This window comes from Tachypleus tridentatus, chromosome 4, assembly GCF_004210375.1.
Source record: "Tachypleus tridentatus isolate NWPU-2018 chromosome 4, ASM421037v1, whole genome shotgun sequence".
Classification (NCBI taxonomy): domain Eukaryota; kingdom Metazoa; phylum Arthropoda; class Merostomata; order Xiphosura; family Limulidae; genus Tachypleus; species Tachypleus tridentatus.
This window is the reverse complement of record NC_134828.1, coordinates 103,002,400-103,018,292: the sequence shown is the minus strand read 5'-3', so window position 1 is coordinate 103,018,292 and position 15,893 is coordinate 103,002,400. Positions and strand designations below refer to the sequence as shown.

The 15,893-nt window shown below is 35.1% G+C and overlaps 1 protein-coding gene across 20 annotated transcripts in view; it reads left to right on the top strand.

Moving 5' to 3' along the window:
- LOC143249805 (tight junction protein ZO-3-like) overlaps nt 1-15,893 on the top strand; it is a 233,735-nt gene that overhangs the window by 162,830 nt on the left and 55,012 nt on the right. For all 20 annotated transcript variants that reach the window (XM_076500250.1, XM_076500261.1, XM_076500255.1 and 17 more), the window contains 2 exons: nt 712-814; nt 4,528-4,615. In XM_076500250.1, the coding sequence (XP_076356365.1) occupies nt 712-814; nt 4,528-4,615 (191 nt within the window). The remainder of the gene's footprint in view (nt 1-711; nt 815-4,527; nt 4,616-15,893) is intronic.

Below are 15,893 nucleotides of genomic sequence, written 5' to 3'. Positions count from 1 at the left end.
CGACCCTCGAATTACGAGTCGCACGCCTTACGCGCTAGGCCATGCCGGGCCACTTTTTGTTGAACTCCCGTTCATCAGAAATATCTTGATATTCTTATGATCAAGTTTTGTCATAAAAGTAAGGTTGAATTGCGTTGGCGAACGGCTATGCCCTTGATAAAAAGAACTTACGTGTTCTAGGTCATGGAAAATCTGTTAAAGGCGCAAAAGCCTCGCACTTTAATAAAACAAGTTACTCAGAGAAACTGAACACAGAGAGTGGTGGCCCGCTGACACAGCGATAAGTCTACGGATTTCCAATGCTAAAATCAGGGGTTCGATTCCCCTCGGTGGACTCAGAAAATAGCCCAATGTGGCTTTGCTACAAGAGAAAACACACGCGGATAGTGGATAAAGCAAACATACTGCGTGGTTCTGTGAAAAAACTTATATAGACCTACACGAAAGAATGGAAAATAAATTCTACGATTGAATCCAACCATGTGTACAGCACTCTGAGTTTTTGTGATAAGTAATAACATTTGTAAAATATCCCGCCGAAGGTGATTGTTGTTATCACTCTTTCATTGTTAGCACTAGTTTGTAATGGTATCCTAACCCGAAATATTACTAAATTCTATTTATATCCAAGTATCCTTATAGTCTCCTAGGAAAAGGCATGATTGTTAACAAAATGTATACCAGCTAATTAAACTCATTATGTTTTCACAGGGTAAACGATCGAGTTCTCAGTGCCAACTGCATATCTTTAGAAAACGTGGATTATTCAACAGCAGTCCAGGTCCTCAGGGAGTGTGGAAACACCGTCAACTTGGTCAGTCCTCATCTGTTTATCTGTATATTTTTTTATTTCTTAAAAAAGGATCGATCAGTCTTAATTGGTATTTATCGACTCTATATGGTTTCTTTCAAAGTGCAAAGTCTATTCCGCTCTAAAGATCTATTATGCATCTCCGCGTGTTTGAGTATCGTTTACAAATACACATGTGGTAATCACACTTACATTGACAAAACTATACGTTAATTAAACTTTGCTCGACAGTTTCTAATATCTCTACCCGTTTGTCATGATTTAAACTATTTTCAGCAGGCTCTGCTTTTTTGCTTTTTGTCAGTGGTTGAATCAACCGCATATATTTGAAACACTAATGTATCCTTCTTACCTTTACTTTAACCTGAATGCTTTGACCTAATTAAGCATAAAGTATAGTATTTATAGTTGTGGTCGCACCAAACATGCTCGCCCTTTCAGCCGTGGGGGCGTTATACTGTTATGGTCAATCCCACTATTCGTTGGTAAAAGAGTAGCCCAACAGTTGGCGGTGAGTGGTGATGACTAGCTGCCTTCCCTCTAGTCTCACATTGCAAAATTAGGGACGGCTGGCGCAGATAGCCCTCGTGTAGCTTTGCGCGAAATTTAACAAACAAACAAACAAAACTAATTGTGGTTGTGTAGAAACGATATATTTCAACAAGTTTCTCACCTTTATTTATGTTTTTATAAGCCTTTAACAACAGAGCATCGTTCTTGTAAAGGTTTGAGGGAGAGGGATGATTTTTGCTTACTGATAAAATTTTATGTTTGTCCTTTAACGTAAGTACGCTCATTGTACTTTCCCTTTGTCGTTTATAAATATGGCCCATTTATTGCACGCACTATTATTTATTGTTCACCACTTGTACAAAGACTGAAATATATTTTATATGATAAGCAGTGTATTCAAAGTTTTCTATTAGTGGGTACGTCAACTTTTATTAAAGCTGTTTTTAACGGTTGTTGTTTTGTGAATTAAGCACAAAGCTACACAATGTGCTATCTGTGCTCTGCCCACCACGTGTATCGAAACCCAGTTTTTAGCATTGCAAGTCCGCAGACATACCGCTGAGCCACTGGGGGGCTGTTTTTAACGGTGAATAATTTTTCTTACTGTGCTGCAATCGGTGAAGTTTGCACTTTTCTTTAGAAGCTTAATTGAAATTGATTAATTAAAAAACCAGTAACCAGTTAATTACATTTATTATTTAAACCTTAATTCACGTTTTCCATTAATACTGATAGGTTTATTAATAAAGACTATTCTCTTTCACAATGTGATGTATTTTGTTATTGGTTGCTGGTGAAGTTTAGCACCTTGGCCAGAAGTAAATTCATTATTTTTTATCGTTTTTATTAGTTTAGTTATAAAACAGTAACTTGAATCTCCTGTAGATTTATTAGAAATTATTAAATTAAATTAATTAAAAATAATTAATAAAAAATGCTAATTCAGTTTTATCAAAAGCTTATTCGTGTTTGTACTTTTATCATTAATTCATATTTTAAAACTTGTCTTTTATTTTACGAATTTTTATTGATTGTTGTTGTTGTTTTTCTGTATTGGTATCAGGACGTATACTTTGTCATTTGCAAATTAAGTAAAAGTTGTTGACAGATTGATCAAATTTAACGGAAACAAATTAAAATTTTGCGCTTACTTAAGGCCTACAACTCTAGTCAAAAGGGCCTTAATTTGTTTACTTTTTATTTCAACAAATTATTTAGGAGACACTTTTTGCTTTAACTCGCAATGAAAATTGAGTTTAAATTCGTTTCGTATAAAAGAGCAGTTAGCGAGAGAACAAATTCCCCGTAAAAATTTGTATAGGAGAAAGCAAAAAGCTGTGGCTTAGTCAATACGAGTAACACAGTACTACATATAAAATTTAATACATAATTAGAATATTCTCATTAAATTACTTAATTAATTAAATTCGTCATTTATCGTTTAAGTTAAACATTACTATAAATTACATCGTAAAAAAATTACATTATTGTTTGCCTGTTAAATATGTGGAAATGTATGCGTATATATACATATAATGTGTTGGTTTCCTTTTTTTAGTATGAAAAGTTAATAATTCACTTTTTGTTGTCTTTCTTAAAATTATCGATTGTTAGGACAGCTTTGACAATCAGAATAACCTTTATGAAACGTTTTTGACCTTGCTGAATGACCAGTGTTTAGAACGTGCGATCATGTGTATTTAGTGTAACTTTTATGAAACGTTTTTGACCTTGCTGAATGATCAGTGTTCAGAATGCGCGATCATGTGTATTTAATATAACTTTTATGAAACTTTTCTGACCTTGCTGAATGATCAGTGTTCAGAACGTGCGATCATGCGTATTTAATATAACCTTTATGAAACGTTTTTGACCTTGCTGAATGACCATGTTCAGAACTTGCGATCATGTGAATTTAATATAACCTTTATGAAATGTTTTTGACATTGCTATATGACCATGTTCAGAACTTGCGATCATGTGAATTTAATATAACCTTTATGAAACGTTTTTGACCTTGCTGAATGACCATGTTCAGAACTTGCGATCATGTGAATTTAATATAACCTTTATGAAATGTTTTTGACATTGCTATATGACCATGTTCAGAACTTGCGATCATGTGAATTTAATATAACCTTTATGAAATGTTTTTGACATTGCTGAATGACCATGTTCAGAACTTGCGATCATGTGAATTTAATATAACCTTTATGAAATGTTTTTGATATTGCTATATGACCATGTTCAGAACTTGCGATCATGTGAATTTAATATAACCTTTATGAAATATTTTTGACATTGCTATATGACCATGTTCAGAACTTGCGATCATGTGAATTTAATATAACCTTTATGAAATGTTTTTGACATTGCTGAATGACCATGTTCAGAACTTGCGATCATGTGAATTTAATATAACCTTTATGAAATGTTTTTGATATTGCTATATGACCATGTTCAGAACTTGCGATCATGTGAATTTAATATAACCTTTATGAAATGTTTTTGACATTGCTATATGACCATCTTCAGAACTTGCGATCATGTGAATTTAATATAACCTTTATGAAATGTTTTTGACATTGCTGAATGACCATGTTCAGAACTTGCGATCATGTGTATTTAATATAACCTTTATGAAACGTTTCAGATCTTGCTGAAAGACCATGCTCAGAACGTGTTGTCATGTGAATTTAATGTAACCGTTATGAAATGTTTTTGACATTAATGAATGACAAGTGTTTAGAGCGTATGGTCATGTATACATAATATATCTTTATGAAACGTTTTGTTCGTGCGACTTGTTTTCATAAGCGCTAGTATTTATTGTTCTAAGCCCGTGTACTGTAAAATTCTGTCATTATTCTAATACACGTTATAGAATTTAATGTTTTAACCATGTACTTATATTCTTAATGTCAGTCACAGTAAACCATAATTTCAATCTAACGTTTAGGTACAAAATAATCCGTTAAGCATATTATCACCGCCCTAAATAATATACTTATGTTAGCTTATTCCTTCAAAGTATTAACCACTATTATAATATTACGTTTTTCTCACTTTAAGGTTTCCTACACGGTAACTAGATGCAGTTGTTTACATTGAAATTTGTCATTCAACTCGGTTTACATTATTCTAACGTTCTGATCAAACATCTCTTTACGTTTTTTATTAGCTGGTTCCTTTTGTTTTTTCAGGCCATTCGCCGACGGATAGTTTTACCACCAAACCCTGGGGAGCCTCATACCATGAAGGTGACTTTGACCAAAAATAGGAAGAAAGAAGGTAATAGCCACTTTTAATATTCAAAATAAAACTAGATAATTTCTACTTTTACAACACTACGGGTCTCATATTCTGTAGGATTTATATGAGATATTTATATTCAATTTATAACAGTTTCTGTTTGATATGGGTTTCCAATTGACTGAGTTTAGGAACGTATATGATCTTTATAACCACACTCGTCGTACAAAAATATCCAACTTTTAGTAATAGCTAAGCTAGGAGATGTAGACTTTGTTTATTTGTTATTTATGACAATTGGTAGAAAATCAATCGAACCGTTATCCATAAGACGCTTTCCTAAAGAAAGAACCACAGCACCATCTAAGTTTACTATCGCTACAGTTAGCTATACCGGAATGAACATGATGTTTGTTTTCAAATTACTGAAGGGGACCTTCAATATTTACGCGATACAAAACCAATGTTTCTTCATATAACTATGTTTTATCTAATCAAATAAAATAGCGGGTAGGAAGAGTCTCATAATAACAGTAGTAGTTGTGAAAAAACGGCACGACCTGTAGCAGTATATTCGTTTCATGTTTTATGTAGGCTGCTCACATCGAACCCTGCTTGTGTTGTCGTGATTAGTATAACGTGAGTATTTATGACTCATTAGACTACATCAAGATTTTCCACTCTTTTTAATGTCCAGAATCTAAGCACCACTAAAGTTGTTCTTTCCTGTTTGGCAGCCGTGTGGTGAATCATGTAATGTCCTTTCCACAGTGGCCCGGCATGGCCAAGCGCGTAAGGCGTGCGACTCGTAATCCGAGGGTCGCGGGTTTGCGCCCTCGTCGCGCCAAACATGCTCGCCCTCCCAGCCGTGGGGGCGTTATAATGTGACGGTCAATCCCACTTTTCGTTGGTAAAAGAGTAGCCCAAGAGTTGTCGGTGGGTGGTAATGACTAGCTGCCTTCCCTCTAGTCTTACACTGCTAAATTAGGGACGGCTAGCACAGATAGCCCTCGAGTAGCTTTGTGCGAAATTCCAAAACAAACAAACAAACAAACAAAACCTTTCCACAGTATGGTTAGGGCTACTATTACATGAATTTGGGGCAAGCTTTTATATCTGTTGTACTTGACAAGCTTCTGCATTCATCTTTTCCCCCAGTCTGGCATCAGTAGTTAACGAATGCTGATACTTTTATTTATCCTAATGACAGGCAAATTAACCATGACTTGAGTGCCCTCTACGTTCATGCTTACTTAATCACGTAATACTACAGAAGGATTATTATGTTATATTAAAACGATTTTGGAGCCCTCCCATATCATTAAAGTCCACGTCAACACATCTAATCATGCTCTATCTGACAACTGTGAATCTTGAAAATAACCCTGCAGTGTCATTTCCATTACAAAAGACTCTGTCATGAGGCTGTTACAACTAAAGCACATTACTCATTTCAACAAAATCTTAAAACTTGTGGTTAAGTGTGGTTTTCATTACGTTTTTGTTAGTGCAGTAGATTCCATATATGAATGTGTTGTTATAACAAGATTGTTCATATACATAAGATGTAGATATATATAACAATTATCCATCTATCTAGTGTCACAAATTGAGAGGAATTGGGTAAATCAGTTTCAATAAAACTTTGTAAAAGAATTCAAAAGACCCCCAAAGATTGCATTTAAGTGAATAAGCAATTTGATGGATAGTTTGAGTTACATTAATCTAATACTAGAAGAAAGTGATGTTTAATGCCACTGATAGCACTGGTGTCTTTACTCATTGCCTATAATCAGTAAAACTTTGTAGCAAATGATACACACACACACACACTATCCAACCATTTTCATGAAACCAACACAGAAATGTACAACTTCTAGTAGTGTCTAGGCTATAATTTAGTTTGTTTTTAATAACCTTTCATGGGAAGCCAATTGAACTGTTATCTAAAAGACACTTTATTGTAAGAAATTAATGTGGACAAATAATTCTAGGCTTGGTCAAGGTCTGTCAAAAGCTTGAGTCCTTATAACTCAGCTGGTAGACCATCAGTCTTAGAGTACTAGAACGAACTATAGAGGTTTTGTTCAGAGCCCTATCAAGATAGATTTCTTAACCTTCTCACTGCAGTTGTGATATACATTTTTCAGTGCACTGAGAAATACACTTAGTGGCCATTTATGAGGTACACCCACTTTTTAATGCAAATTGCCAAACAGCAAATCATGTGGCTGTAACTAAATATATAAAGTATGCAGACATAGTTATGAGGTTTAGTTGTTGTTTGACCAAACATTAGAATGGGAAAGATGCGTGATCAAAGTGACTTTGACTGTGGAATGATTGTTGGTGCCGGAAGTGTTGGCTGCAATATCTCAGAAACTGTTGACCTGGGATTTTCATGTATTACAGTCTCTAGAGTTTGTAGAAGATGATGCAAAAAACTAAAAAACATCCAGTGAGCAGCAATTCTGTGGATGAAAACATCTTGTTGTTGAGAGTGGAGAGGTAGAAGGAGAATGGCCAGACTCATTCAAGCTGACAGGAAGGCCACAAATACTAATTCTTATTTTATGAAGGTCTCATTGGTCACATTACAGATGTTGTAGGTGTAAATCAAAAATATAATTTATGTTAATATAAACCTGTTTCTGTTTTAACATATTCTTAATCTTCTATAGTTTTGATTTAATTCTGTATAAAATTTTAAAACAAATTAATGTATTCTCTTAAGACAAAATTTGAACCCTAATTTGACAGATCCTTATATGTCATTCTACATATTTCAGTTATTTAATTTCAGCAGTAATCCTACTAAGAATTATGGTCTGTTTTGATAAATTATTTAAGTAGAATATTCATGATGAGAATTAGTTGAATAGATTTCTCCTGCCTGTTGTAGAAACACGTGTAAAGAACAACATTTTGAAAGTATTCTGCCTTTCATCTCCAGCTGTTGTCCATTCAGCTAAATTTTAATTATAATTTTACCTTGATTTATATTATTCATCATCACTTTCTCATGCAATAACATAAATAATGCTACAGATATTAATACATTTTATTTGTTTAAAGGTTAAAGACACCATAAGATCTCATTTGTAAAACCTACTATACTTTAGTCTGGAAATACACGTCCGAGATAACAAGTTTGTCACTACAGTCTGTGACAAAAGATGTAACTTCAGTTTTCATGTATCAGAATTTCTCTCTTTACTTTCAAAACTAGAACAGGAGTATTTAAGTTTCACAGTTTGTCATGTTTGAATGTGTGTCAATGATACTACATTTCTTTTGTTAATTAGAAGTTTTGTTTTTAATAAAACTAACTAAAACAATTTTTTTCATGACCTCTAACAAAACTATCAGTATTTTTATGACACAAATATAAAAAGTACGTTATGAATTTAATTTCCCAACTTTATACCCAATCACATATTCCTTTAAATTCATTCCCTTTTAATATTTGTAAGATACACAGAACTGTTTCTTCAAACATTTTTCATGTTACTGATTTTTCTAAATAAAATTCCAAATGCAGTTTTTCAATATTTAGAAATATGATACAACCTTACTACTATATATCTTACTAATAATTGTAGCGACAGATTCATATGCAGGAAGTATTAGTACAAAAATAACCCTTATAATCCAAAAGGATGGCATTCAACATTTGATTTTTTTAAAAATTCGTAGTTAGATTAAATAAAACTTAAAGTTCCACCCCACCCCCCAGTATATACGTTTATATATATTCAATAACATTTAAAAAACATAAGATAATATATTTTCTGTTTTAAATATATTTTAATTAATTAATCATTGGCAATTTAAGCTCCAGACATTTGGCTCTACAAATACTACCTGACTGTTTAGCATTAGTTTTCTTTATACAAACTGTCTTCATTGAAAATATATAAATGTATAGTGAGGAATGTATTCAGTGTTTCTGTCATGGTTGCTGTTTTATGCGTGTATGTAATTGATTTATTTATGGATGCGTAAAATATTTAAAAAGTCCATTTCAGGTAACTGTGTTATTTCTGATTGCTAATGGATAAAACAGAAGCAGAAAATTGGGATTAAAGTTGGTGTGAGATAAAGGCAGTGATAAAAATAGCATTCACGACAGACTGCAGCAAAACATCAAATTCTAGGTGTCAAGTCTGTTGAATATTTTGTTCACTTATCCAATTAGCTCTTAAGCTGAAACGTTACTGGTGCAGGGCTAGTCTGGTGAAATCTTGTTATCTAGATGTCTTCTTAATGTTAATAGACTGAGCAGACATAATGGATTTTGGAGACTGAATCATGAAATTTAATCAACAGATAAAAGGATTCTGAGAGTGAATACCAGAACCCATTAAAATTATTGAAAAATAAAATGTGTTAAAGTACTGGATTAATAAACAAAATTACATATGTTAGATTTGTTTAGTCATCATTTTTAAGTAGAATAATTATTATAATGTCAGAAAATATCAACTTAAAAACCAAAAAGGATTCTGGTAACTTTCAACATTTTTATTCATATTTTCTAATATGAAAAATGTCGCTTAACACAACAAAAATGTATTTGAAATTATACACTTCAGTATCCACTGAATTTAAAATTTCCTAGTGTGCAGATTTTATTTTACTTTTTCAGTCAAATATCAAGGAGTCATTTTCCTCTTCTATCCATGTGGATGTCTTAGTCAAGCAGTTGACCTGTTAGTGTTACCATGTATTTCATATAATTAATCCACTTTTTTCATGGTATTCCATTTTATTTCTTTTTGTTGCTTTCAAATTTGTTTGATCTTAGTAGTGGTGTTGTTAGGATTTGTTTCACTAGGTATTTAAACCACCTCATCTGTTGTACTTGGATGTGATGTATGTAAAATTGTGGCCACTTGCAGCAACATCATGGAATACTGTTTGTTTGTTTATTAGTATTGCGCAAAGTTACACGAGGGCTGTCTCTGCTAGCTGTCCCTAATTTTGCAATGTAAGATTAGAGGGAAGGCAGCTAGTCACCACCATCCACTGCCAACTCTTGGGCTACTCTTTTACCAATGAATAGTGTGATTGACTGTCACATTATAACACCTCCACAGCTGAAAGGGCAAGCATGTTTGGTGCAACGAGGATTCAAACCCATGACCCTCAGATCATGAGTCAAGCACCTTAGCCACCTGGTAATGCCAGGCCAAACGAGATTGGTTGCATCTTCCTTACTCATTTCAAATGGAGCACATCTGAGTATATCACATGTTTTCATGTGTATTTGTAATAAAACAACTGATCTTAAATGAGTTATGGATAACCAGGCTTATCACTTTGGGCATAAATTTCACATTATTATCAGCCAGCCTGTCAAATGTTTCATTACATATTAAGATGAAAAATCTATAAAATGCAAAACTGGATATGAATAAAAAAAGCTTTGTTAAATTATAAATTATTTGTTTGTTTTGGAATTTTGTGCAAAACTACCCAAGGGCTATCTGTGCTAGCCGTCTCTAATTTAGAAGTGTAAGGCTGGAGGGAAGGCAGCTAGTCATCACCATCCACTGCCAACTCTTGGACTACTCTTTTACCAATGAATAGTGGGATTGACTGTGACATTATAACACTCCCATGGCTGAAAGGGCGAGCATGTTTGGTGTAACAGGGACTCGAACCCATGACCCTCAGATAACGAGTTGAACGCCTTAACCCATCTGGCCATGCCAGGCCCCCTATTGTTGATCAAATGATTCATTAACAAGTTTATAGAAAACATGGATCCAAATACAGTATCTTATAAAAACTGGTTTTCACTGTTTATGTTGTGTGGTTCCAGTTAAGAAGTAAATATAGCCCCAAAGTGAAAAACGTACATCTTATGCCATCAGTATACTATTCCCCATGACACCACCATCTTTAGGTAAAGACATTTTTTGGGAAAATAGCAAATTAGTATTTCAAAGTACAGTCATGTAATTGTATAAAGTCAGATTTGAAAATAAATGATTCTTATAAATTACAAATTATTTGGAAAGACGATCTACTTTTGAACATCTGAATTTAGGCGTGGAATTTTGTTTGAAAAACTATATATGTTTGTGGGGGATTTTGGGGAGGGCTTTTTGTCAAATTTTAATGAAACTTTAAAATCCACCGTTACATTCATTTAAGACTGATTGATAGTACCATGTTTTTCTTTATAAAGTTAGTAAAATAATCTGTGCTAGAATCCGGATGTTGTTTACCACCCAGAAAACGCTTCTCCACCCAAAAGGGGGTTTCCGGAGAAACGTCCTTGGGGCATAGTCATCAAGGTGAACCAGAAAGTTATCATTTGTGTTTTGTGGGTGGAAAATAAGAGAATTCAGATGCTGTTTTTAGATGTTCAGTAGTGAAAAGTGGAATTAACAAAAACATCATTACTGTCTTATTTCAAAAGAAAGAACGTGTTTTCGTCCTCATACAGTAAAATGCATTGAAAATAAATTAGTTTTCCAGCAAATTGTCAGGGTGTGTCCCAGTAGTTAGCGTATTGGGACTAAGAATACGAGGATTCTGGTTCACGTTCTGTTGTTACAAAACCGTACTTTGAACTACAAGATTGACGATCAAACCCATTACTCGGCCAAATAAGAGAAGCACAAGAGTTTGTGGTAGATGCTGTTGGATCCCCGTTACACCAAACATGCTTGCCCTTTATAATGTGACGGTAAAACCCTCTGTTCCTTGGTAAAAGAGTAGTCCAAGAGTTGGCGGTGACTAACTGCTTTCCCTTTAGTCTTACACTACCAAATTTAAGACGGCTAGCGGAGATAGCTCTCGTGTAGCTTTGCGCGAAATTTTAAAAACCAAACAAACCTTCATTTATCTGCGCGGGTTGACTTGAAACTTGGTAGGGTTATATCTTTGTACAGTAGAGAGATTCTATACTTTTGCGATTTAGGCCTTTCTTTTAATGATTTTATGGTATCAAAAGTCAAATAACCCTAAAATGTATATTTTGAGCTTCTGTGACACAAATATAAATTTTTTGTACGCTCGATGCATCGATATACAGAAAGTTAGATGCTGTTATTTTGAGTCTTGGGAGAAGGGGTCAAAGCTCACTAAAAACACATTATTTCACGTATTTCGTCCAATATACATGGGATTTGGAAAGATAATTTTTTATAGGTCCCCTATACTGAGGATCATTGTTCGTAATTATAGAGGTTAGAAAGTACATAAAGTCATAATTTTAGGAAGTTTGATCTATTATTTAATCATACTTCAACCAATTTGCGAGGGATTTAGTACAAAGATAATTTTTGCATATCTCGTACGTAGATATAGACAATGTTGGAATTGTAGTCTTTGCTGAATTTCAGGAAAACACAATTTGGGGTTTTTGTGAGCTATTCGTGTGTAGGTTAACCAACTTACATGAGGATTTGGTACAAAGGTAACCGATTGCATGCCCCATGCTGTCCTCTAGACGTTCTTTGATTTCTTTTGTGTCAGAATTGGAATGTTAGGATTGCGTAGCGAAAACATGTTACATTTGGCTACGAGTGTGGGTCTTTCATGTTACATACCGTTCTGCCCCCACCCCATTGTACATCTTTGAGCTAATGGGAATATTGTACTTTTCTCACGCCTAATGTGATATTGTCAGTTGGTAACATAAACTTACTTCAACCTTAAGTATTAGAATATTAAACATATCTGTGTCCAGCCTAAGAACAAAATTAAATACAGCATTGAGAAAATATCACATATTATCTTTTCATTTAAAGTATTACAGTGTTGTTTTTGTTTATTTGTGGGTAATACTACTCGAAGGTTATCTGCGCCAACCGTTCATATTTTTGAAATTATAGACCAGATAGAAGATTTTGTTTGTTTGTTTGTTTTTGAATTTCGCACAAAGCTAGTCGAGGGCTATCTGTGCTAGCCGTCCCTAATTTAGCAGTGTAAGACTAGAGGGAAGGCAGCTAGTCATCACCACCCGCCGCCAACTCTTGGGCTACTCTTTTACCAACGAATAGTGGGATTGGCTATCACATTATAAAGCCCTCACGGCTGAAAGGGTGAGCATGTTTGGCGCGACGGGGATGCGAACCCGCGACCCTCAGTCGCAAGCCTTAATGCGCTTGGCCATGCCGGGCCACCAGATAGAAGATAGTTACTCCAATTCACCAATCGTCAATTCATGAAATACTCTAATCAAATATTGGGATCTGATTGTCACTCTTATAACGCACCTACGCTCCCATATTGCTGAGTGCGAGGTTTTTTGAGCTGGTAAGGTGGAGCGAGCCATGTAGCCTTGTGTGTTTGTGTGCGTGTGTGTTTTCTTATAAGCAAAGCCATATCGGGCTATCTGCTGTGTCCTTCAGGAGATTCGAAACCCTGATTTTATTGTTGTAAATTTCAAAAGCGGTCCAGTTAAATAATGTATTTGTCGAATTCAGAATCGTAGTGTAGTCTCAGGGTCGTAGGTTCGAATATCCGTCTCACCAAACATACTCGCCATTTCAGCCGCGGGGGCATTATTATGTGAGAGTTAATCCCACTATTAGTTGGTAAAAGAGCAGCCCATGAGTTGGCAGTGGATGAGATCACTATTTGCCTTTCCTCTAGTCTTGCACTGCTAAATTAGAGACCGATAACGCAGATAGCATTTATGTAGCTTTGCGCGAAATCCAAAACAAACCAAATCAGAAATGTAGGTTATCTTAATCATATGGTGGAAATATAATGTTCAACAGTTAAGCCAAACATTTGTCAGTGAATTGGAGAATTGCAGAGTAATTCTTTTACTCACAAGGTTATTAGTTAATGGTAGTTATTCATATTATGTTGATTCCAGTTATCTTACCTCTAGTCTTAACATGTTTAGAATGATCGGCTTGTTTTACGATCAAAGAGAATGTGATCATAAACTCTACCAGAATAAGTCACAATGGATTGTCTTCAATGAACAAAAAGGCACTTTTCTTAAAGAGTCTCTTAATCTTTTGTGACAGGAGCTCTCTCTCTCTGCTTTATCAAATCAGCTACTGGGATGGACTGGTCTCCACTGACGTTCGGTCATCTAGACTATCCTCAATAAATTGCGAATTATAAGTAACAAATAAAAGCTTTACGGCGGAGGTAAGAAATAGCTGAACAAACAATACACCATATGTGTGTCCGTGTAAGGTAATTGTCTCTCGACATACGAATCTTGTATTGAACAGGAAGAACGTCATAAGACATTAAACGTCGTCTAATACGACAGTCAGGAATAAAATATGACGTCTGTGGAACGTTTGTTTGAAGTTAAGCACAAATCTACACAATGGGCTATCTATGTTTTACCCGCCACAGGTATCGAAACTCGGTTTCTAACGATTTAGACATACCATTGTTCCACTTGGGGATTCTCTGTAATTTACGTCAGTAATTTTGATGTGTTCATGACTTAAAGGTGTGAAAAAAGTGTCTTATAGACAGTAAACATTGAACATAATACCTGTTTCTCAAGGACGTACCTCCAGTCGCCGTAAGGAGGAAAGAAATTTTCTTGTGGAAAGGCCTGGCATGGCTTGTAATCTGAGAGTCGCAGGTTCGAATCCCCGTCACACCAAACATGCTCGACCTTTCAACCGTTGGGGCGTTATAATGTGACGGTCAGTGTAAGGTAATTGTCCACTATTCGTTGGTAAAATAGTAGCCCAAGAATTAGTGGTAGGTGCTGATGACTAGCTGCCTTCCCTTTAGCCTTACCTTACTAAATTAGGGAGGGTTAGCGCAGATATTTCTGGTGTAGCTTTGCGCGAAAAAAAAATCCTTTTTGGAAAGCGGGTCCAAATTAACCAACTGTATACTTGCTTTACATTATACTATACTAGCAGATACTGAAAGAAACAATTCAACGACAACTTTCCTGAAAATAGTGATGAATAGATATGTAGAGTCAATCCAGTCCGTTGGATTACAGTATATATGTAATGTAATTGTCTAATGAGGCCTTTTACAACTGTCCTCTCAATTCACGTGTTTTTGTTGTGTTTTTTCAATAAATAAAATCGCCTTTCGTTTATTTTTAAGCACAGGAAACTGAATACAGTGCATGCAAATAGGATTATAGGTTGTATCTTCAGAAATATTGAATACAAGTCTAAAGAGATTATAAATTAATTGTAGAGCTCACTGGTTAGACCACATCTGGAGTATTGTGTTCAGTATTGTGCTCATTAGCTTAAAAAAGGCACTGAATTATTGGAAAGGATTCAGAGGAGGGTTACTAGAATGGTACCTGGAATGGAGAGGTTGTCATATGAGGAAATATTAAAATCATGAAAATTGTTTTATCTTGAAAAAAGAAGAGTCAGAAGTTATCCAACTGAAGTGTTTCAGATTGAAGAGAAATTGGTAATGTTAATACATCAATATTTTTCAAACTTAACAGGGGGAGTTATAGAACTAGTAGACACAAATATAGATTTAGGCAAAGTATAAGCCATCTTCAGCTAAGTGTATGTGTTTTTCTTGTAGCAAAGCCACATTGGGCTATCTGATGAGCCCATCGAGGGGAATCGAACCCATTATTTTAGCGTTGTAAATCCGTAGACTTACTGCTCTACTGGCTGAGGGCTTCAGCTAAGACAGTTCTGTTTTTCAAATCGGGTGGTTGGCCTGTGGAATAGGTTCCTTTCCGATGTTATGGAGGAAGTAAGTTTGAGAGAGTTTAAAAGAAATTTAATAGATACATAAATGATAAGTAATGGCTTTAATGGTTTTACTTTGGTTTAGAGGATGGGACATCTGAGATAGACCAAGAGGTCCCTCGTTGTCTCCTAAACAGTATGTTATGTTATCTTTCAAATATCCTTTTCAATCAGTCGACAGAGAAATTCCCACTTATACTATCCCCTCACAAAAAGATTTTTTTTCTAAATTCACCGTTCAGTAGATACGAACACTGATAGATCGATATGGATATCAGCATGATATTTTAGTGGTTCATAATAAGGATCACACAGAAATTTACTCAAAAGTCTAATAAGGCAGGGCGAGATTATTAAGGCGTTCGATTCGCAATCTGAGAGTCGTTGGTTCGAATTTCCGTCACACCAAACGTGGCTCGCCCTTAAAGCCGTAGGGGAGTTATAAAATCACGATCAATCCCACTATTCATTGGTAAAAGAGAAGCCCAAAAGTTGGCGGTGGGTGGTGGTGAATAACTGCCTTTCCTCTAGTCTTACACTGCTAACTTAGGGAGAGCTAGCGCAAATGACCATCATGTAGCTATGCGCGAAATTTAAAACAACCAAACAAGCTAGCGCATATAGTACTCGTA